The sequence below is a fragment of the Eublepharis macularius genome, chromosome 7, assembly GCF_028583425.1.
Source record: "Eublepharis macularius isolate TG4126 chromosome 7, MPM_Emac_v1.0, whole genome shotgun sequence".
Lineage (NCBI taxonomy): Eukaryota > Metazoa > Chordata > Lepidosauria > Squamata > Eublepharidae > Eublepharis > Eublepharis macularius.
The window spans coordinates 13,390,794-13,414,189 of NC_072796.1; the positions used below are offsets into that span (position 1 = coordinate 13,390,794).

At 50.6% G+C, this 23,396-nt stretch overlaps 1 protein-coding gene across 1 annotated transcript; it reads right to left on the bottom strand.

The window, feature by feature from the left end:
• Nucleotides 1-12,368: 12,368 nt before the first annotated feature.
• IRX1 (iroquois homeobox 1) lies at nucleotides 12,369-17,779 on the bottom strand. The gene is made up of 4 exons (XM_054985314.1): nucleotides 17,483-17,779; nucleotides 14,104-15,103; nucleotides 12,928-13,000; nucleotides 12,369-12,548 (listed from the first exon to the last, which is right to left on the bottom strand). Exons 1-4 carry the CDS (start codon nucleotides 17,768-17,770, stop codon nucleotides 12,518-12,520), a joined length of 1,392 nt encoding a protein of 463 aa, XP_054841289.1. The 5' UTR covers nucleotides 17,771-17,779; the 3' UTR covers nucleotides 12,369-12,517.
• Between the last annotated feature and the right edge of the window lie 5,617 nt (nucleotides 17,780-23,396).

Sequence of the window (23,396 nt, forward strand, 5' to 3'; positions counted from 1 at the left end):
CCTGAAGATGGTGCGAAGTGATCTGAAAATTCAGCTTGTGGCATTTGATGTCTTTTTCACGCACAAGGCTTGTGAGAGGGAGTATGGCATAACAGTTAGAGCGTTAAAGTAGGATAGGAGAGATCTGGATTTGAATCTCCGCTCAGGGCCGAACTAGATGTGATGGCGTCCTTGTTGCAGCCATTAGGACACCTCTGCCACTCTAAAGTGATTTTAAAAGACTGCAAGGGCCTGATTCTGATCAGGACAAAAGCCATGGCGCTCTTGTTCCTACCCTTGAGCCTTTTCTAGTGCTAAAACAGCTGTGGGGGTGGCCTTTTGGGCACTTCATAAGGCATGGGGGGGGGCAAGAGTCCCTCAGGCTGCCATGGCATAGGTCTAATCTTCACAGCATTTAAAAACCACTTTAAAATGACAATGGTGCTCTTGTGGTAGCCATGAGAATGTCATCACATGTAGTTTGGCCCTCAAGCATGAAGCTTCCTAGGGGTTATTGGACAAATCACTACCCCTTAGGCAGGGGTCATTTCATAGAAAAGGAGCTGGAGGAACTCATTAGCATAACTCATTAGCATAACTCATCAGCATATGCCACTGCCCTTGCCACTGCTGGAAATGTTTCGTAAGCATAACTGATTTGCATATGCCACACCCCCTGGCATCACTTATCCTGGCTGTTTTGGACCCAATCCTGGCCATTCAGGGCCGAAATTGGACCCAAAATGGCAAAAAGGGGCTGAAAATGCCCGAAAAGGGGCCCCAAATGGTCAGGATCGGGCCGCTGCTGAGCAGGAGAGTGATCCATCACCCGTCAGAGGCCCGATCCGGGCCGTTTCAGCCCCGATCCAGGACGAAACGGGCCCAAAATGTCCGAGAGTCAGGTGGGCGGGGCTACCTGACATGTGACCTCTTTGGGGAACTGCTGGAACTGCGATCCTGTGCGTTCCCCCTCAAAATGAGCCCTGCCCTTAGGCTAATTGTCCTTGTTATCATGATAATGTGGGGGAATGGACATCCATATACTCCTGTATGGTGTAGCAGTTCCAACAAACCCAGGTTCAAATTCTCACTCTGCCATGAAAGCCTTGGGCCAGTCATGAAAGCCTTGGGCCAATCGTCTACCTCACAGCTTATCGTTGAGGCCACCATTAAATCTATCAAATGAGTCTCCCTGCTGGTCTGGGAGGGGGGGGGGCTATATGGCCACCTGTGTCATGTCTGTGCCCCATCCATGCCATTATTTGATGCTGACCTGTTGTTCTGAACCAATGTTTCATGCTATAACCTGATGTCATATTGCCAGTGCCATAACTGTTTTGCTTTCACAGGCTTACTGAAGCTGCAGGGGCCTTATCTAACTGACTGTAGAAACTTTCAGTGCTTCTGACCTTGTACACTGCTCACTCCCATGAACTGTTACGTTTCAGCTTTGATATCCTGCTTTTTCAGTGTCTGGACTTGATAGTAAAAATATGTGAGACCCAGGATGGGTTCGCGCCAAAAGTCCTGTTTTACTGTTGGGAGGGGGAAGGAGTAAACGTGTGTGTTAAGAGGAAGGGTTTCCCCACAGGTTACTATTCCTGTCAACCTGTTTTTACTGCTTAGTTGCTTGCCTTGCTTCTGAGTAATCCTATGGACATATCTGTGAAAATGATCTGATTCCTGAATAAAACCTTTAACCAAGAGCCCAGATTCTTGCTGTGATGGTACAGGGGTCTATCTGCCATAGCCTGTCATCCATAGCCTGACAACCTGCCCCCCCCCCAATGCGTGAGCAGCCACAAGATATAAACCCACACCTTCACCCATTCTATATATGGTGAGCAGGTGAATTGCTGAAATATTATGTTATTGAGATTTGTGATTTTATTGTATTCCTGTATTTTTACCTTTTATTGCAACCCAGCCTGAGCCTGCTCAAGAGGAGGGTGGGCTATAAATTAAATTAAATTAATTATTATGGTTATGGCTAACAACAACAACATCAATAGTGCTCTTGTGAGGTATTAATGAAAACTCTATGCACCTTGGAAACAGATGAGATCAAAACGTAATACATATCAGTGATCAAGAATGAGTTTGTTCATCACTGGACAACCGTAGAAGAAGTGAGCGCAAGACACCACAACTTTCGCACAGCCCTGCTCTCTGTGCCCTTGCCTGCACGGAGAAGGCAGGTGGCAACCAGAGACAGGGCCTTTTCTGTGATAGCCCCTCACCTTTGCAACGCCCTCCTTCTGAGGCTCGCCTTGTGCCAACATTACTTTCTTTCATGCCCCAGCCGAAAACACGTCTCTTTACTCTTTTAACTAGGGATTTTATCTCATCCACTTGCTCGTGGTCTGCTTCTGTTGTGCAAATAGTTTTAATGCTGCTCATGTCCAATGGCTCGTGCGTTGATATTGTTATTTTTAACTATAAGCAGACTGGAGCAGAACTCTGAAGAAGTGGCATAAAAATCTCCTTAATTGATCAATCCGCTCATTAGTTGCTGCAGATGACAGGGTTTTCTAGAACTGCAATGGCTGGAAACAGCGAAGAAACCATCGATCCCTCTGCCACCCTACCCCCACCCCCCACTGCTGGCATTGGGCCCTCTTTTACATGTGTCTCTCAAAACATACACAGAGAAAAAAAAGCTTTTCTTATGTGTGCTGCCCCTCCCTGTTTCACTGTTTTCCTCCCTCAACTGTCAGCCTCGAATCTGAAATTCACCCCCTCCTCCGAGCCCTGGTCTAAAGGGGAGGGAACGTTTCCCCCCAACGCACTGTTTGCCACTTCACTGCACAGTTAATGTGTGATTAATTTGATTCATAAACACGTTAATCAGTTCAGTGTGTGATGCAGTGAGCATTCCTGGCAAACGATACCTCTTCCCCAAACTTTTCACTCTTTCACTACTTCACATATCCCACAAACTTGCTTCATATTTCCAAACTTTCCCCCTCTAACTCGCCATGAAATTCATGTGGCTGGGCACCATAAGTTCAGCCTGGAGGGCTGTTTCCAAATCCAGTAGCTTTGCCCTGGAGGACGCAATGTCGATGAGGAGAAGGTGTCCCTGAACGTGCGCAGAGCGTATTTGGATTGGCGTTAAGAGAACATTCCACCTGCACATCGAGGTTCAGGAAGAAGCCGTCTAGACTGGACGGTTGTTCTTTTAGAGAGATCAAGACTCTGAAATGGGTTTGTAAAGAGAAGTTAAGTACACACCATTTTGGAAGCCTGAGCAGAAGAGGGCTTGTAAGTGGACAACTGGTTTCTGAAGCCCTGGCAAATGGTGGCAACATGGGGAAAGGATTTGCCAGATTTGTAGAAGATTGGTGTCCATTAGCCGTAATAACACCTAAAATCATAGAACTTGCATATACAGACTTATACCCTGTTGTTCTGCTCAGCCAAGCTTAGTGCCTTCCTCTAGGCTAGGGAAATTTCCTCAGCCATTGGAAGAAGATCTCTTTGGCAGAAGGCATCAAGTTGTTTGAGTGGAGGGGTAGGATACAGGCTGGAGGATGAGAGACTCAGGTTCCAATTCTCACTCTGCAGTAGAAGGTCGCTGGGTGACCTTGGGCAAGTCACATACTCTCAGTCCAGCCTACCTCACACGGTCTTGTGAGGATAAAATGGAGGAGAAAGTTGTAAGCCACTTGGGTCCACGTTGGGGAGAAAGGTGGGGCATAAATGAAGTATGCATACAAGTAAAAGCAGGGCTTTTTTCCAGCTGGAACGCGGTGGAACGGAGTTCCTGAACCTCTTGAAAATGGTCACACGGCTGGTGGCCCCGCCCCCTGATCTCCAGACAGAGGGGAGTTGAGATTGCCCTCCGCGCTGCTCAGCAAAACTCCTCTCTGTCTGGAGATCAGGGGGCGGGGCCACCAGCCGTGTGACCATTTTCTCCAAGGGCCGAGCGGCGCGAAGGGCAATCTAAACTCCCCTCTGTCTGGAGATCAGGGGGCAGGGCCACCAGCCATGTGACCATTTCCACCAAGGGCAACCCACTGAGTTTCACCACCTCTTTTCCCAGAAAAAAAGCCCAGAGTAAAAGTAAATTCATTTTTTCTCTGAATACCAGCACAGCGGGGGCTGGATATTACTTGGATATTATTATTGAGGGTGGGGGGAGATAGTTGTGAATTTCCTGCATTGTGCAGGGGAGCACAAATGGAGTGCAAGTGAACAGGGAGGAATACATGTGAGTGATTGAGTGGAGGGTAAGTGGAGCGCAAGTGAACAGGGAAGAATACATGTGAGCGATCGAGTGGAGGGTAAGTGGAGCGCAAGTGGAGCACAAGTGAACAGGGAAGAATACATGTGGAGTGCAAGGGGAGCGCAAGTGAACAGGGAGGAATACATGTGAGTGATCGAGTGGAGTGCAAGCGGAGCACAAGTGAACAGGGAGGAATACATGTGAGTGATCGAGTGGAGGGCAAGTGGAGTGCAGTGAATAGGGAGGAATACACTTGAGTCTGTTCACTTCCCATTCAAGTGCAATTCGTCACTTCTAGTCTGGCCCTCTGTCAGTATCAGCTTGTACATTAAAAAGGGAGTGAAGAGTCCAGTGCCTCAGTCTACAGCTTGATCCTATGTATTTTATTTACTAGAGGTGAGCAAAAACAAAGTTCATTTTAAAAACTTGGCTTTGGAATATTTCTTACTCATCCTATTTAAAGGTAAAGGTAGTCCCCTGTGCAAACACCGAGTCATTACTGACCCATGGGGGGATGTTGCATCAAGATGTTTTCTTGGCAGACTTTTTGTTACGGGGTGGTTTGCCATTGCCTTCCCCAGTCCTCTACCCTTTACCCCCAGGAAACTGGGTACTCATTTTACCGACCTCGGAAGGATGGAAGGCTGAGTCAACCTTGAGCCGGCTACCTGAACCTGGCTTCCGCCAGGATCGAACTCAGGTCATGAGCAGAGCTTGGGCTGCAGTACTGCCACTTACCACTCTTCTCCACGGGGCTCCTGCTCATCCTATTTATTATTATTATTATTATGTTCGTTTTAAACCCACCCACCCCTTTCTGCCCTTTCCTCTCTTTTATCCTCTTTACTGAGTCTGGCACTAAAACAGTTCTTTCTCTCTCCCAGCCCCCTTCCAGAGTACCTCAGATGATCTTTCTAACAAATACCAGGCCCTGCACCACGGGGCATGCTGGGAAATGTAGTCCCATGACATTATCAATGCCCAAATTGTTGGGATTTTAGCAAGTGTCCTATGTTCAATCACAAAAAAGTTAAATTGTTTTTCTGTTTGTTTAACCAGATAGCTAGTTAGCATAGACCACTTAGGCTTCGAGTAGAAGGGGAGTCTTTAGTCTTAATGAAGGAATCTAGGATTGTCTATTGGATGAGCCAGTTTATTGGGGGACAATTAGCTAGCAACATACACTAAAGTTTTATTGCTCTTTGTTCAGTTCACTTCAGTGTTTAGTCTCTAAGTAACTCTCAGTCTTTCTCTCTGAACATCAAGATGTAGTTACTTAGATATTCTTTATTTTCTTACCAAATGTACCCTTTTTCCTGATACGTAGTAAAAGTATTTTTCTAGAGCTGAAACCACAGAGGTCTGTCTACTTTTTTCCAGCACACTAATATTAAACTCTGCAACTCTTTCTTTTTCTTTTTACACCAACACCGATGCGTCCACATGCAGGACCCAGTCTTACCTGCACCATGTTACCTTGCACTCCACACCGATGCACATTTCAGGCATCCATCCTTTGCCAAACAAAAATTCAGGGGGTAAAGAGGGCTGGAGAGGGTTTATTAATGAGATATAAAATTCTGAATGATGGAGGACCAAAGACACACACAGGGAAAATCTCCTGGTCACCCGATTCAGAACAAAGAGGTATAACTAAACATATTAGAAAACTTACAGAGCTCTCTGACACCCAATGGTGGACATGGCCTTTGCTGGCTGTGAAAGGACATCAGATAAATGCACAAATTACTGCCAAAATGGAACTTCCATGTCCAAAGGCAGTATACCACTGAGTACCATTTATGGGAGGGGGGCAGAAAATAGTGTGAGTTCCCCCCAAGCAACTGGTTGGCCATGCTTGGAAGCATAGAGGGACCTGTCCAACCCTTCTCCTGGGGCACTTAGGGGTACCCTAGCCCCTGTTGGTGGGCCTTTCTGGATGAGGACCTTCTTTTCAAAAGATAGAGGCAGCGGTGTGGAACTAAGAAAAGCTTTTCTTTCTTTCTTTCTTTCTTTCTTTCTTTCTTTCTTTCTTTCTTTCTTTCTTTCTTTCTTTCTTTCTTTCTTTCTTTCTTTCTTTCTTTCTTTCTTTCTTTCTTTCTTTCTTGTGCACAAGTTCTTTGTAAGAGTCTCTGGTCCAAAAGGGACGCTTGAAACTTTATAGCGTATGAATGGGGGGGGGGGGTTGTTCTGGGAGGGGGGAGCAGCGCATTCATCCGCGTCAGGCCACTCCAAGGGAGACGGTGCCGATGTTGCCCCTTCCTTGCACGACAGGAGAGGAGATGGAGAAGTCAAGTGTGATGACACCCCACAAAACTCAGGAAGGCAGCGAAGGGGCGTCTCTGTTACCCAGGAGTAAGGCCGTGGCCTTCCCGGAGGCCTTTCTGGCGAGAGGCCGGGCGCGTGCGCGCGCGCACTTTCGCTTTTCCTCTCGCCCTGCGGAGGGGCGCGCGGGCGCCCGGGCCGAGCAGGTCGCGCGCTTCGGAACCAGACGCGCGCTGGCAGGTCCGCGCCCGGAGCGCCAGGTGATTTTTTTAAAAAACGTGATTCCTACCCCCGGAAAGTGAAAAAACAAGAAGACCCGAGAGCCCCCGAGCCGGACCTTGTAGCGTGGCAAAAATAGAACGGGGAGCTCCAAACTGCCTCGAAGTTAATTTGGATCGGCGTCGGGGCGGAGACCGGCCATTCCACAGTAAAGGGCAAACCCGAATTGCGTAAAAGAGCTTTTTTATTGGAAAGATTTTTTTAATCCAACCTCTTCACGGGCTGCTATATTATTATTATTATTATTATTATTATTATTATTATTATTATTATTGGCGATGATGATGATGATGTAATAATAATCCCCTCTAAGTACCCCTGAGCAGGTTGTTCCGGGTTCCCCGTTCTCTCCCTACTTAAGAAACCCGGAATCGCCTCTGCAGCTTTCCGCAGCCCCCCGGCTCTGAACTCCTGGGGACAGAGGCGCAGCCGCCGTTTTTACTCCGAAAGAAATGTACCTCCGATGTATTTCCTTGGAAATAAAGTTTCGGGGGAACGTAACGGTAGATTAGTACGGGTTGTAAAAAATTACTACGACTGTTGATGTGTGTGTAAAGCGCAGCCTACTCATGGCGAACCCGGAGGGGTTTCAAGGCAATTTCGGGACAGAGTCTCTGGTCCTCTGCGAGTGGACCCTGGGCTTCCTTGATGGTCCCCCGTCCCGTTCCGACATCTGACCAGGTCGGGTTAGCCTGAACCAGGCCAGGGTTAAGGCTATTACTAATGGTAGGAATAATATCATACCATGGCATTCGGCAGAACTTTATTTCCAAGCAAGTAAGATTTAAGACATATTTATTTCCGAATAAACGCCACTCACCCGGCTGCTTCCGCTTCCACTACTGAAATTAGTCATAGCAGCAAGAGGAGTTAAATTAATACTAGTGGCGAAAACCGGGCTGCTAATTTGAGCTGGGACTGAATAGCTGCGGCAAATGTTTATACTTAAGGCCCATTTCTTTCCAAGCTGTTGCATGAATTTCGAAGTTAAAACTACTAGTAAATGAATCTCCTCGGAAATAAATGTACCTTAGATGCATTTCCTTGGAAAGAATTTTGCGAATACCAAAATAGTACAATGACATTCTACGAAGTGAATGCATTTACGACTGTCCTTGCCAATCTTCTCGACCTCCTTGGAACCGGCAAGGGATAGGGCGGCTCACGCTTACTCGGGAGTAAACCTCGACGGGCTCTGTCGAGTTTCAGGCTTCCTCGTTTCTCGCCTGCTTCCCTTTGTGGTCAGCTGGGACTGGGGGGGGTCTTTTCTTTGCCCCCCTGGCGTGAATACGCGCGACCCTCTTGGGGGCTTTTTATAAGGAAATGCCAAATAAAAATAATGGGGGGGGGGGCTGTCAACGAGGTGGGACTCGGGCTGATTAAAACAAGCCGGAGAAAATGTTCTTTGTGTCGCTGCGAAATTTACAAGAGGAAGCGCGTGAGTGGAGGGGGAGAGGCGATTGTGAATGGGGGCTGAAGCGGGCTGAATGCGCGTTTTGTTGCGCCGCCGGGGGAAATCTCCCCCGGTTGGTAAGGCGGCTGGGCAGATCTGCATTGGATCCAGGTCTGCTCCGATTTGCCTGGCTGGTCCGCTTCGAAGCCCGGATTCCGCAGCAGCCAGACCTTTCGACGCCCTTTCCTTCGGACCCGGTTTCCCCTTTTCCCGGATTTGCAACCGGAGCCAGGCGAGACGAGCTTTGCCGCCGTCGAATGGGGTTTAATCCCAAGGAAATGTGTGTTGGATCGCAGCCTTAAAGCTCCATCTTGTCAGAATCGTTCCCATAGAAATCAACGGGGCTTTAAACCTGCAATCGCAGGGAAGTGGGTTGAACTCGCGTAAACTGCTCCCCGGTGTAAATCACTCCCAGCCCCATTGAACTTGGCTTACATTTCTTCCTGGGGTAAACGCGTGGAGCTGGTACTGGGCTCTGATAGCTTGGCAAGAAATCGAATAAAAAGTTCGCAGTTTCGCTAACTACCTGCTCCTAAACATTCGGGCTGGTCTCTCGCTATTCCGCGAGGGCCGAATTTATGGAAAATTTCATGCGATAGTTATCTGCCTAGACGGGCCAGTCAAGATGGAAATTTTACTTTTGAACAACGGAGGGGTTACTTTCCTCGTCTTTGTGCATTGACTTCCGGCACGTCCCTCCCTCTCCAGCCTGACCCATTCCCTACCTCTGACACAAGGAGCCGGCAAAACTGGCCTACATTACAAGGCTGTTGGAACTATTCTTGAAAGTGCGCACCTCAAGCTCTGGGAGCGTTAGGCAAACGCGCTAGATCAGCTCCAAGGACACGATCCGGTCAGAGTTCAGGGCCTTCCCACATTTACTAGAGAGTCGCGTTGAGACTGAATTCTGGCTAGCGGCCGCGAACCCCGAGGTAACCCATCAGACGTTAAGGTTGACTGGATCGGGTCCGCTGAGCTCGGAACACCGCAATTCCTGCAGAATAAAGTACCCTGAACGAAAAACATTTCGGGGGGAAGAATCCCCTTGTGAATTCCGATTTTTGGTGAAACTGGAGGCAATCCCCTCATATTGGATACACCCATCCTGAAAGACTGGTGTCTGAAGAAGGGAGCTCTCACTCTCCAAGGCTCGAACTCTGAACATTTGAAGAAGTGAAGCTGGGAAGAAGTGAGTTGTGACTCACGAAAGTTCACACCCTACTACAAATTTTGTTAGTCTTGTCGGTGCTACTGGATTCTTGCTCTTTTCTACAGCTTTTCTTCTGAAAATCGCGTTCTTCTGAAAATCGTGTTGGTCTCTGTGGTGCAGCTGGACTCAAATCCTGCCGGGAAAGTTCGCTGGGACTTTCCAACCAGCGGCTGGAAAGGAAAAATAATCCAGCTTCGCTTTCTCTCTTCGCATTCCTTCGACAGCAGAGGGGAAGGAGCTATTCCGCCACAGACCTACAGAGGGCGCTGCGAGCCTTCCCAAGGCAGTCCCGCGTGTTCGGCGCGTCCGGAGCCCCCAAATCCCGAAGCAGGCGAACACGCGCGCGCGCCCCCGCGAAAACGCTCCAAGACCCCCACCCACCCGAGCACACACCTTTTGGGGCTTGAACCGCGAAGCCTCACAATTCCTTTTCTCCTTCCTACCTCTTTTGGCACCCGTCTACTCAATAAAGAGTCTTTTTAAAAAAGTGATGCCAGATTTTGGTAGGTAGCCAAGAAAAAGTCTTGGGGGGGGCGCCTTGAGAATCGCCCCCAAGTTTCAGCTGGGGGAAGGGGGAGCGGTTAGCCGCCCGCCTGCGAACCCAGCGCAGCCATGGAGCAGGGCTCTCTGCTTCGATCCCCCTCCAAGATCGTTTCTGTTTTTCTCCCGAGTTGCCTTCCGTTTGCAAGCCGATCACTTTGCATCCGTCCCCGGCCTTCGTTCGGATCGATTTGCAAAAAAAGAAGAAGAAAAACAAGAAACTAAACCAAGAAAAATCTTTCTACAAAAAAAATAAATGTGGGCGAGGGGACACAATCAGCCCCAGGCCCGCTTCGAACTCGCGATTTCAGCCCGATCGCAGCCGTGCTCGTGAGAAGCGAGGCCGGTTGCTTTCACTACCGCACGCTCCCGAGTAACGGTGTACAGAAACGCAGCTTGGATGCAATCGGATGCGGGATGCCCCACTGAACGGAGTGGAACTTACTTCCGAGTAAACAGGCGCTGCATTTGTCTGCCTTCCCATTTCGACACAAGGTTTGACACGCTTACTCGAGAGTTTGAATTCCTCTAGCAAAGACGCGCAGGATCGGATCCCGTCGTGCGTGATTTGGGCCGGGGAACCGCTCCGGGCCTGCAATCTAATTCGAGGCATTTATTCGCTCCCCCCTCCCCCGCGAGCGGAGAAAGTTCGTCTCTTCCCTTTTTTGTTGCTTTGCAAAGTCCAGCCGCCGCGGCTGCAAATTGGCTCCGGGGGACGGGGGGGGGGGAACGCACCAACCTCCTCTGCATTCGGTGCTATTTGCAAGGTTGAAAAAAAAGAAGACGGGGAGGACGCGATCCAGATCAATATTGTCACCCTTGATGGGGAATTTATTAATATTTGATTTCAAATCTCGCCCTGCCTCCCGACGAGTCCTGCGCCGAGGATGGGGCGCTGGGCTCGGCTGTCTCCAACATGATTTTTTAATGACATTCCCAGCTGCTTCTTTCCATTTTCCACCGTCAAGAACCATCTGGTATCTGATTAGCACCTCAATGCTCATTTAGCATTCTCATTTAGCGAGGGGAGAAAAGTCGGGGGGTGGAGAGGGAGAAAGGCGCGGGGGGGGGGAATATTGCAACTTTTCCCTCCCCTTCCAAAGGCTCCTTCTTAGAAAGATTAGCCAAGCCTCGAAGGATTTCGTCTTCCCTTCTCTCCTTCCTTCACTTCTTACAGCAACCGGCACTAAAGCCTTACACAGTCTCTGTCCCCCATTTCCTACAAGGGGTTCTATGCAAACTTCGTAGGAAAGACTGGCAAACTGACGCCTTCCAGGGAAAACTACCTTAATGCATCCCGGTTTGATTTCCCACCCCTCCGAGGAGAACATCCCATACTTTCGGCCCATAGAACAATACCGGTGATCTGAGTTCCAAATGAAATGACTGGAGAGTGGCGGAGATACACGAGGATCCCTTGGACTGGAGGCCTGCTTTGGATAACAATACCCCGGAGTCCTTTTTTGTATCCTTCGGATGGAGGGAGGGGGGGTTAAAAATAATCTCCCTCTTGAAAGACGTTTCTGTCTACTTAACCAGCAAGATATTTGCAGCTAGTCCACTCAAGTGGAGGTTATGTAAAAAAATTGAAAAAGAAAGAAAAAGGGGAAAATTGAAAAAGGAAGAAAAAGGGGAAGAAATAGCTTGACTAGCAGAAAAATTATCTTCCCGGATCAAGGCAAAACAAGGTGCAATGCATGTTGGGACTTTTTCATGAATATTAAGGGCTGTCGGCCAATTGAAAAACTTTTAGCTAATTTATCATCTGCCTTTTAAACAAATTAATTGATTTGTTCATTGAATTTAAATACATTTGCATATCACTAACTGCTGGACAGAGGAGCCTTTTTTTGAAGGAAATATAAAATGGTATAGAATTTTAAACACTAAAAAACTAACAGTATTGAAGGGGGGGGAATTAGTATTTTCTTTCTTATTCCCTATAACAAAAGTGTATCAGAACCAAAATAAGCCTCATCAAATAAACAAGCACGTTTCTTCCTTGTGGATTTAAAATATTCTCCACTCCCTAGCATTAATCAACTAACTTTTGAGTTGTTTGAACTATCCCTTCGACCTAAGAGGCACTTGCAATGCTAAGGATATGGAATCATAAAACTCATCAAGAACTTTACCAATTCACTAGAGCAAAACCAAAATCCACCTTGGCAGGCGTGCCATTGTTTCATTTTGTTTATTAGACAAAAATATACGATTTCAACAAGTTTTTGCTGTGGCGCTATTTACAATTTGAAATCACTTCATATACAGAAAAAAAATAACACAAACACATGAGAAATTTTTACCAAAAAACAAGCGATCCAGCCATGGTTAGAATTACACATTCTGGAGATGGAACAACAGAAAGGAGGAGAACCCAGTCAAGGAGCAGGAAAAATTTATTTTTTTAAAAAAAAAATGAATTGGTACCACCTTATTGCAAAAACGAGATTGATGGGAGTCGTTTAAGAGCGTTTCCATTTTTTTTTCTCCTTTAGAATAGTCTGTGAAATTTTTTCCACCAAAAAAAAATTAATCAAGCAGAAGGAGGAGTTGTTAAAATTCAGGATGTTCCTTCTTGCTGAGTCAAGGAGCTGCAGGGGAGAAAAGACAAAACCGTCTATCAGTAAAAGCTCAGCTACGCTTGCCCATCTGCATCAAGGAACAGAGGAAGGATCAGTTTTTTTACACAATAGCAATGCGACTTGACTAGGAAAGTGGTGTGTTGTTTGTGTGTGTGTGTGTGTGTGTACCTTTGCCTGTGTGTGTGTGTGTGTGTGTGTGTGTGTGTGTGTGAAGCTTAAAAAAGAAAACTTCCAGGATAAAATGTACTGTTTGTATGTTTCTGTCACATTTGAAAAGCTTTACAGAATGGTTGCTTTGATTTATGGGAAGGAAGGTGTGTTTGAATTCATTTGCATTAGGCCGAGCACTTTCTTTCCTTTAAGTAAATTTCAGTGAACAAGAACTCACTTGTCCCGGATGGCTTGAAAGGGGGATTTTAACGGTTGAGGCGGAGAGTTGGTCCTCGGGATATTTTCTCTTTCTGCAGGGGGGAAAAGAAAGAAAGAAAGAAAAAAGGAAACATCTTAGCTAAGTTTGCCTGCACGGACACCCCGTCAGAGCGACTTGGGGAAACAAACAAAGGATTTCTCCACGACGCTGCAAGATTCCCTGGGCACTGCTGGAGAACTGGAGCGGCACAGGAGCCTGCAGCCCAAGCATACGTATGCCAGCTCAGAAATAGCCCCCACTCGGTGAGGCTTACTCCCAATTAGGTGTTCATGGGATGGATTATTGCTTTACAGGCCAAGCTGTGAACCATAAAGTTCCTGCTTAAAACCTTGCCTCTGCAGTGACCTCTCTGGACGACCTTTGGCAAGTGAGCTTCTCTCTCTCTCCACTCAAGTTCTCTTCCTGTGCAACAGAGAGAAAGTAATACTAACCCACCTTACAGGGTCGTTGCACACAATGTCTGTGAAACATACCAAGCAAGCAAAAATAATAATATACTTTGTAAACCGCTCTGAGTGGGCATTACGTTGTCCTGAAGGGTGGTACATAAATCGAATGTTGTTATTATTGTTGTTGTTATGAATTATATGTTCAGATAGTTATTTTTAGCGTCATTGTCCATGACCCGCGATAAACACCAGAAGGAGGGGGCAAATATATTTGTATCTTGAAGAGTTTCCCCTACTCTTGTGCCTCTGGGGAAAGTGGATATAAATGTTTGAATTCATTAATGAATAATTTGTCTTCTCCCCCCAAAGGCCATTTAATGCTCCTGTTCTTCTTCAGGAGTCACAGATTAAAACGTGCCATTAAACAGCAAAAATGGTAATAAAGCCATGAAGAGCTCAGGATCTCAATTAAAATAATTCTTCTGATTTAAGCAGGGGGCAGAAGACTGTGCCACTCTTCATTTCTGAAAGCACAGGAGATGTCAGAACTCAGACTATGATCACACAGGTAGTGCTGCACTCACCCCCCCCCCCAAAATCTTTAGAAGACCCCAATTTGGTTCAAGCAAGGCGTCTCAGGATATTTCCAAAGAAAGCATCCCCCTTTGAGCAAACTCAATGGGACTTCCTTCTACACAAGTTGCCGGCGGTCAGCCCACACCTGTCCCTGTGCTGCCCACCTTACCTATGTGTTTGGGGCTGGTCCTTTCCACTGGCTTTTCGGTGCTGAGCACTGTTAACACGGAGGGCTGCGGCTGGGCCTGGAGATGGTGGTTGTGATGTGCGGTGTGGTGATGGTTAACTCCCAAAAAGGACCTCACATTTAACAAAGAGCTCTGGGTGAGGAATGGCCCGTTAGTCCAGTTATGAAACTTGCCAATCTGGCAGGTGTAAAGTCCATGGCTGGGGAGGAAAGCTGGGTGCTGGAGCTGCGGGGAGGTGTGGTTGACCTGGGCAGGAGGCGAAGGAGGCGTTGACTTGTTGGGCGCCCCATCTGGGCTCGTTGCAGTCTCTGCCAAGGACCAAATCTTGGGTTTGTGGTGAGGTGGGCCTTGTAGGTTGCTTTGTCTGTTGGGGCTCAGGATCCGGGTGGGGTTGTCTGAGACCTCCTTCACCAGGGACAGGGCCTCTTTGGGTTTAAGTCCTTCAGGCCCAGACAGTGGCAAGGCCTTCTCTTTCTCCAAATGTTCCTCTTCGTGTTGCCTTAGAAGCTCCACCTTCTCTTCCTCTTCCTCGTTACTCTGCTCCCCGTCATTCTCGTCGATTTTGTCAATGTCGATACTTTCCAGGTCTATCTCTTCATCGTCTTCGTTCTTCTCAGCATCCCCCTCATTATCGCTTCCAAAGAGATTCCCGTCCTCCTGGTCTTTGCTCCTCGATCCCCAAGTGACCTTGTTCTCCTTCTTGAGGCGCCGCCGGGCGTTGGCGAACCAGGTGGAGACCTGCGTGAGGGTCATCTTGGTGATGATGGCCAACATGATCTTCTCGCCCTTGGTCGGGTAGGGGTTCTTGCGGTGTTCGTTCAGCCAGGCTTTTAAGGTGCTGGTGCTCTCCCGGGTTGCGTTCTTGGGCCTTCCTGGGTCGCCATATTGGAACTGCCCGTATGGATAATAACCAGGAGTGGTGTGAGCACCAAAAGTGGCCGGGTGGACTCCTGGGTTGTCCTTCAGTTCATACTGGGAACCCTGCAACACATTCAAGCATGGGGCGGGAGAGAGAAAAAAGAATGAGGACTTGGGTTCAGAGCTACCTTTCCACAAGCTTTGCCTTTCTGTTTTTCAAATGATATTCCCTGCAGAAATCTGGACCACCCGCGAAAAGGGAGAGGGAGCGGAGCTCTCTCTCGTCCCAATCCCATCCAGCCTTATTTCCCGCCCCCCAAAATACACATCCAAAAGGCAATATTTATCACGCTGTTCAAAACACTCGGGGCCTCCTGAAAAGAGCACTGACCCACATCGAGAAAGATAATATCAGAGCATCGCCGGGCTGCTGGGGCATGTCTGGTGCAACAGACGGCCGGGCAGATTCCTCGCTCAGCCTCCGGCCGCCTTTGAAAGAGCAGCTCACAAAGGAGAAAGGACGGGGAGGCAAAAGGGACCGAAGGGTGCCCTGCCGGAAAGGCACCGCGGCGGGGGCGCAAACTCCAGCCAGAGTGGAGCGCACTGAAGCCCCAGGTACTGGGATGGGGACGAGGGAAGGAACCGTCCTCATTTTCTTCCACTGGGACATGCCATGCTCAACTTGAGCCGCAACTTTGCCCCTCTACTTCAGTCCCACCGTTCTTTGGGCAGAAGGAAAGGGAGAGGGAGGCGGAAGCTTGTGCTCCAACGCAGCATGGCTCACCCCCATTCCCTTGGATGTATATTTTATTTCTCCATTCCTCGAGAATCCTTTCATAATCTACAGAGATCCACTGCACACACACACAGCCCTTTGGTAAGCCTCGAGCGGAGGTGATTTATTTTGAATCAATATAGGTTTTATCATCAGCAGTAAAACACAGTCAACTCCAACGAGCCCATCAGGTATTTTGGCAAATACCATTTTATCTTTCTAATAACCTAATTAGGCCTCATTATTGCTGCAAATGGCACCCACCGAAAATGACCTGCCTCGAGACCTCTGACTTCCTAAAAGTCTAGGAGCATCTACAGAAGGAGACCCTGGTTTCTAGAAACTGCTGTTGGGGCAAAACACGGAATCTCTCACTTTGGCTATTCTTTAAACACATCTTCCAATTTTTCTTCCATTTGTCAAAGGCTTCCCTACTTAACAATCCACTTTGAATTTCTGTATTAACAGAATCACACGCAAGCCATTTTATAACACATCCTTTGGGAGTTATTTTTTTTAAAAGCATGAAATACACCTTTGCAAAAATTATTTCTTTTAGGCAAGCTACAAAAGAAACTAACAAGAAAAAAAACATCGTCTGGAAAGAGAAAAAGGTAATTTTTCGTGATAACTGAATCATCTGTTAGGTCACCACTGTGCTTATTATACCCTCTTTATCTCGTTGAGGGATTTCTGTTATTGTCGTTGAGATGATAAATTTTGTATCCCCCTTTTGGGAATTCTTTCGAAGGAGCCACTTGAAAATCATTTCTGTTTCCCACCCCTCACCTACTGGAATGAAGAAAGTGAGAAGTCGATCCCCTTTTTCATTGTCAGTTCTTTGAGCTCCATCCGCTAAAACTGCTTTAGTACCAGATTTATTTTTATGATTTTTTTTTTAAAAAACCAAACATCTCTATTTTATAGAAAAGTATCACAATTAGAAAAAAATTACTTCAATCCCGTAGATGCAATAGTTTGTTCAGTTCACAATGGGAAAATATCCCGTCTGGAAAGGGAAAGCTGTGCGTGTTTTTAATTTTAAATACATATATTATTTTTAAAGATGACACACACAACTAGCTTATCGTCCGGCTTTTTACTGCGCCGCGACATTTCTGTCCCTTATTTTGGCTGAAAGGACAGGCAAAATCCCTCTTGGGAATTCATTCCAAATACTTCCTCGAAAATCGCGAGCGCTTCTGTATTAAGACGGACGCTCCGAGCAGAAAAAGGTGACGGTAAAGAAACCAGCCCGGTGCGTTTTGAACACCTTAAAATACCCCCCCCCCCAAAAAAAACAGACCTTCCCACGAGAAATCAAAGACGATCCCCCTCTGCCTTCTTTGCAAAGCACAATTCCTGTTCCCTCGGGAGCAACCAAACAACTACGCGCGGAAGAAAGAGATTCTGGACGGAAGGCGGTGCAGTTGGAGATGCAAAATAAATGCGTCCCCGAGCAAGATAACAACAACCACCACCACAATATAGCAAACCGAAGGGGGGGGCGCGTTTTGGATGCCGCCGGCCTTGGGCTGCTTTCCCCTCTGCCTGCGGCCGCTTCCCCGGGAGTGAACGCGCTGCGGCGGCGTCCGAGGCCACCGGAGTCAAGCCCCGGGAAAGTTGCAGCGGCGCGGGCGAGGCGCGGGGGCCCGGCGGGGCCGCGGGAGGCTCGAGGGGGCGCCCCGCAGCCCATCGGGGGAGCCTCGGGGGGGGGCGCGACTCACCACCTGCGAGAAGAGGCTGAGGTCGGCGGCGGCGTAGGGCAGGAAGGCGCTGTAGTTGGGCGCGCCGTAGGGCCCGGCGGCGGCGGCGGCGGCGTACATGCCCAGCACCGAGGTGACGGCGGCGGTGGGGCCGCTGCCCAGCTCGGCGCCGGACGGGCGTCCCGAGGCGGCGGCGGCGGCGGCGGCTGCTGCGGCGGCGGCGGCCAGCACCCCGGGCCGGTCGCCGCTGCCGTAGACGGCCTGGCTGGCGCTGAGGTACTGCGGGTAGCCCAGCTGCGGGAAGGACATCCCGGAGCGCGGGGGCGACGGGGCCGGGGGCGAGCGGGCCGCCGGAGCTGCCGTCCGGGCTGCGGGCGCGTCGGGCTGCCGCGGGCCTCTCACGCGCGGCCGGGCATCGGCGAGGCGGCAGGCGGGGCCGGGGCCGGGGCCGGGCTCGGCGGGGCGCCTCGGCAGTGCCTCCGATGTGCGCGGCTCGCCAATTGAGCGCCGACTGCCGCGCCGGCCCGCCGCTCCGCCGCTGATCTGCCCGACGCGCTTCGGAGTTGATGCCTTGATTGGCACCCGCCGCCGCGCCAGGCCCCGCCCCCCGCGCCGCCGCCCCTCCCCCGCCCGGCCAGGCACGTGGGGTCGCGCTCCGCCCGGCGCGGGGGCGTGCGTGCGCGCGCCAGGGAGGGCCGCGCCTGGCCCGGCCCGGCCCGGGCGCGCCTTCCGCGTCGGGCAACGGGCCGCTGCCGGACAACCTGTCGCCGCGGTGGCACAGCTGTCCGACATCGGGCGTGGGCTGACTCGGAGCCTCGGTGTGTCCCTTCCAACAACAACAACAACAACAACGTTACACACACACACACTCCCGCCCGCATGTTAACACGGATGTAGCTTTCCTCGGGGACGATTGGAAGCGAGCTGGAGCCGCTGGCAAGAACTTCGCCCCCCCCCGTCTGATTTTTGTTGTGGTGGTGGTTGTTCTTTAGTTGCAACCGTGGGCATCGGCGCAACATCCCGCTCGGCGAGTGAAAGGACGCCTCGCCGGCCTGCCCACAAATCTCCCCCCCCCCTTTGTGCCTGATGGGACCCGACGCTCGTCTCATTTGTGAACGTTCCCCCCTCTCCAGATTATCCGCGTTCGCCGCGAATGCGCGCAACTCCGGAACTTTTCCAAACTGCGCCCTGAAGTCCAACGGGAACGGCTGATTTTGCGTAGGCTTTTGGGGCTGGGGCGCGCGCGCGGCTAAGCCCACTGCAAGTTTGCCGGGCACGCGCCGACGTTGCCCTGGCCGGAAAGCAAGCGGCTCCTCCGCGGCCCTGCGGGTCAGCCCGGCCCGCGGGGCCGCCGCCATCGGTTTCGCTCTTTGGCCCGTTCCGTGCTTGGGGAGGCTGCGGTGGGCCTCCGAGCTCACTGAAGTAACCCGTCAAGCGCCTCCTGTGGCAAGTCCCCCTTCCCACATTAGGAGTTGCAGCTCCAGCCTGGGAGGGTTTCCTTGGAAGTAAGTCCGGCGGAAGGGTGGCATTTACTTCCCGAAAAGCGTGCGAAGGATCGGCACCGCTTGTCTGCCTTGGCCGGCGAAATTCAACCAGCCGGGCTCACCCGTCCATCCAGTTCGAATATACCTTCCTGAGGCTAAGCCCTGCGGTGTCCACACTGGCGTGGAATCGCGTAATGGTGTGCGTTTTGTGTGTTACACACTCGTTGGTTAGTAACACCTCTGGCGTTGCCTCTTTTAGATCAATCCCTATTTTTATCTCTCTCTCTTTCATCCTTCCAATCTGTATTTCATAGATTTTTGCGGGCCGACATTTGGCCTCCCACAACATTTTCACACGTTAGGATGTTAGGAAAAGCTTGTGTTGAAAGAGAGAGTAAACACGGAAAAATGTAAAGTGTGAATGTCAAATTACGGAACACGTGTTTCATATAGCGTTTCCCTTCTACAACAAGAGCCGGGCTTGCTTACCAAATCGCCTATTCCGCTAGCCCCAGTTCCCCCGTTCACACGCGCTTTCTTCCTAGGGCTTTGCTAAAAACCCAAACTAATCCTTTACCCAAAATGCTTTTAATTTCTCCACTAAGTGTGTGTGGGGGTGGGGGTGGGGAATAAAAGATTTGGGGTACGATCCAGCCAAAATGAAGCATTCAACAGTCCCATTCTTTTCGATGGGAGAGTATTTCAGTCCCTCTCATTGAAATCGACGGGAACTTCAAATGACCGAATCGTGTCTATTTGCAGCGAAGAAGGATAGCCACTTATTCGCAAAGGCCCGGTTACTGTTCAAGGCACTTTTGATCCGCGGTGACCTCGGAGCGCTCCTTGGATCTCCACTGCTGTCAGATCAATACACGTCTCTCTTTGTTAGAGGCTCCATGCAGACCCGGGTTGCTGCCTCTTGACACCCGTGATTCCCGTTCGGACGTGCAAATCGCTACCCTTTATCGCTCTCCCTGCCCAGATCCAGGCTGGGGGGGGGGGGCGAAGCGCCCTTCCTGGCACGATCCCCTGTGGGGAGATCTCGGCTTATCGCATATTCGAGCCCGTGTCAGTCGGGAGAAGCGAAGACCGGAGCTCGCCTGCAAACCATCGACCGGGTTGGGGAACAAAAGGCGCTTTTCAGGCTCAGAGAAGGGAGCTGCGCCTCTCTCGCCCGGGAAACTCTCCGGGCAACGGCTGCGAGAGGCCGCGGGCTGCGGACGCCGTCAGAGAAGGGCCGCGGAGGGGCTGGCGGCGTGCAAGGCAGGCCGGCACCCGGGAGATGGGAGTCCTGCGTGCCGCTCTCCTTCCCCGGCCAGGCTGGGCTTCTTCACCGACGCCGCCCTGATTCACTGGGGGTTCGGGATTGCGACAGAACCGGGCCACGATGCGAGCCTGGAAAGGGGTTCCGAGAAGGGAGGGCGTGCTGCCATCTCTCCGGGCATTTGAGGGGCTTCGGGTGCCAGCTCGGTGCCCCGTGACTGTGCAAAGGACAGCTGCCTTGGCTCCTGGCACTCCGAGCCTACGCAGTTTACTCGGAAGTCAGTCGACCTGCCACCGAGTCCTCTGCGGCTGACTCCCCAAAAAAGGGGGCACGCATGGGGGGGGGGGCTGCCGTCTGACAAGTGCAAAATATAACATTCTTAAATGCAACACGCTTGAAACTGCTTCCTGCCGTCCCCAGCCACGCAGCCCGATATGCTTTGCGGCGCTGCCTTTGCAGCAAGTGTGTTTAGGATTGCAGACTCCCCCCACTTTCCCCCCACACGTACGCCAAACAGGCAAAGCCATCCTCAAAGGCTTCCTGCACCCCACCCCCCCTCGACTGACCGACCCCACGCCCGATTAGATCCAGGTTAAATTCTGTTAAACCCCGTTGATTTCAACTGCGGAGATTTTGCACACGCTGTTCAAAGCAATGGGACTTTAGAAAGGCTTAACTTGGGCGGGATCGTGCGCCTGGTTTCTGCTTCCCTTTTTTCCCCAATTGCTGGCACGAATTTGTGTGGAAGTTCTCCCTCTCCGCTTTAAAATAACGCGTGAAATATCTATCTATCTATCTATCTATCTATCTATCTATCTATCTATCTATCTATCTATCTATCTATCTATCTATCTATCTATCTATCTATCTATCTATCTATCTATCTATCTATCTATCTATCTATCCTCCCTCTGTTCCACTTTCTTTCTGGAATCCCATAGCCGAATTTCGGGAAAGCCTCCGGTGTCAGAGGAATTGCAAGGCGCTGCCAATCTATTGGCTCAGCCTCCTTTTAAACAAGGCGCCCCATCCCTCCGAGCAGGGGAGAAGCAGGCCGAGAGCGGGTGGGGGAGAGCGGTGGGGCAGCCGAAGGAAATGCCCCGGGTTTCGAACCCCGGACGGCACGGGCAGCCTCCTCAAGAGACTCGCACCCAGCCGGAGACTCGATCCAAGCAAAGGGAAGCTCCGTGCGAATTATTCCTAGGCGTGTTTATTCGGAAATACCGCCCCCCCCCGCAGTGCTTAACGCCCTCACGGATTGCAACGGGAGAAAGAAGCGCGTGCTTTCGAGTCTCCCGGAGCTACGAACGAGGCCGGAAAGCGCCCTTTCGTGCCTACGGCTATTTTCCAAACCCGTTGGAGAATCGCCCCCAAATTAAAAGTCCACCTGCTGGACCTTTGAGATGAAGAAACTAACAAAACCCCTCTAAAAAGGGGGAGGAGGTGTATGCGTCTGCCCAATTATCCCCCCTCCCCGTTAGCACAAGCAGCTGTTTAAGCGTTTGAAATTCAGCAGTCCCGAATGGATTTCGGCAAAGGTTCGCTAAGCGATGCCAGCCAGGCCTAGGGGTCGCTGCTCCGTCGAACTTTAAGCGAGGAGTGGACCGAGCTCTCGCAGCGCCTGCAAGGTGCCTGGGTGTGTGTGTGTTAAGATGCAACTGCGTTCTAAAACCAGCGTTTTTGGGGGGGGGGGGATCCGAAAGCGGTGCTTTTGATCTTCTCCAGATGTTCGAAGCGAGGCTCTTGCACGCCAGGGACAGCCTCCCCTCCAGAGGATGCCAACCAAGTCGGAATTGGCCCAGGTGGAAGGGAGGTGGGGTCCCAGAGGACTAACGGGGACGCCCAGCTGGCAGGGGAGGCAGGCAGCCAAACCTGGAGCGCCTGTCGTTTTCAGCACCGCCTCTGCAAGCGCCTGCCAAGCGACACGCGTCGGCTACACGTGCACGTGAGAATCGAGACAAACTTTCTCACACACGCGTCCCCCCACCCCAGCCCAGGGCAGGCTAAAACACTTGCTGATCCCGCTGCCCCCGAAGGCAAGGAGGGCCGCACAGCGCTGGGGCCGCACAGCCTCTGAACTCGCCAGAAGTTTACTTCGATTTGGCCTTTGCCGTGTTGAGAAGCGGCTTGGCTGAGTTTCAGGCGAGGCCCTACTGCGCCTTGGAGGCAACGGTTCTGAAATTTGGCATTTTTTCCCCTTTCTAGAAAATCTCTGGATCTTCTTATTTCTCGAGAAAGAATAAGGAGGAGGAAGGAACATCTCTCCTGAAGATCATGCACCAACAGCTCTTAATAACAGCTCCCCATCCAATACGTCTTCACAGCGACAAACGGATCGTTGCAAATACATCAATTCCAGGAGGGGAGGTCCAGCCGCCGTTTTCTCACGCTTCAAGCCCACGTCGAAGTGAGGCAGGATGCAGCCCCACAATAGACTCCTCGCAAGACCCCTTACTTTCACATTCTCCTTGACTCGCCAGCTCAAACCACACCAGTTTAGGCTGGGGGGTGGACACAGCTGAGGAAGGAGGGGTAATTCTGGCTTTAAACAGAGAGGTGAATTCTGCGGGTTTCCGTGGACTTGCTTCTGAGTAAGCGTACTACCCCTTTGGCCTGGAAGCCATGTTAGGACTACAAGCGTGCAGGACGCTTAGAAAGTGCCCATTCGCCGGAATACCAGCAACCTAGTTTGGGTGGTTTGAAAAATGCAGCTCGTTGGCTTATTATTAACTGTTGCTCACTTTCATTCCTGTCCTGTCGCTGGAAGGTTCGAGTAAAGGGGAGCTCTTTGCCCGCTCCCTTCCGGCGAGTTTACTCAGAAGTAAACCCCACTGAGTTCTATAAGGGATCCAGTAGCCGACGGTGGCATCTAGCGCCGAGAAGCCCGCAAGGCCAGCTCGACTAGGGGGCGTCGAGCGACAAGTCTCTTCCTTTTCAAATTTTCCACGCACTTTGTCATTGCTGGGGGGGGGGGCTTCCTTTGGGGGTCCGTGTCTGCGTGGAGGCTGCTTCGTCAACCTCGGATTTATGAGGCTTGTTAAACAGGCGTCATTACTGTCACTATTACCCTTTTGATTTTTGTCCAGAAGGGGCTGAGAAACACCCCCTCACACACACACACGCACACACACTTTGAGACACCAAAGGCGGCTGTCGAAACAATTACACAAGGCAGGGCGACCCCTCT

Excerpts from the sequence above, each read along its gene's own strand:
- IRX1 (XM_054985314.1), bottom strand. The coding sequence starts at position 17,770 with ATGTCCTTCCCGCAGCTGGGCTACCCGCAGTACCTCAGCGCCAGCCAG. Across the intron at positions 13,001-14,103 it reads GACCAGCCCCAAACACATAG|AAAGAGAAAATATCCCGAGG; the intron begins GTAAGGTGGGCA and ends TCCCCCCTGCAG. Across the intron at positions 12,549-12,927 it reads TTTCAAGCCATCCGGGACAA|CTCCTTGACTCAGCAAGAAG; the intron begins GTGAGTTCTTGT and ends TCTCCCCTGCAG.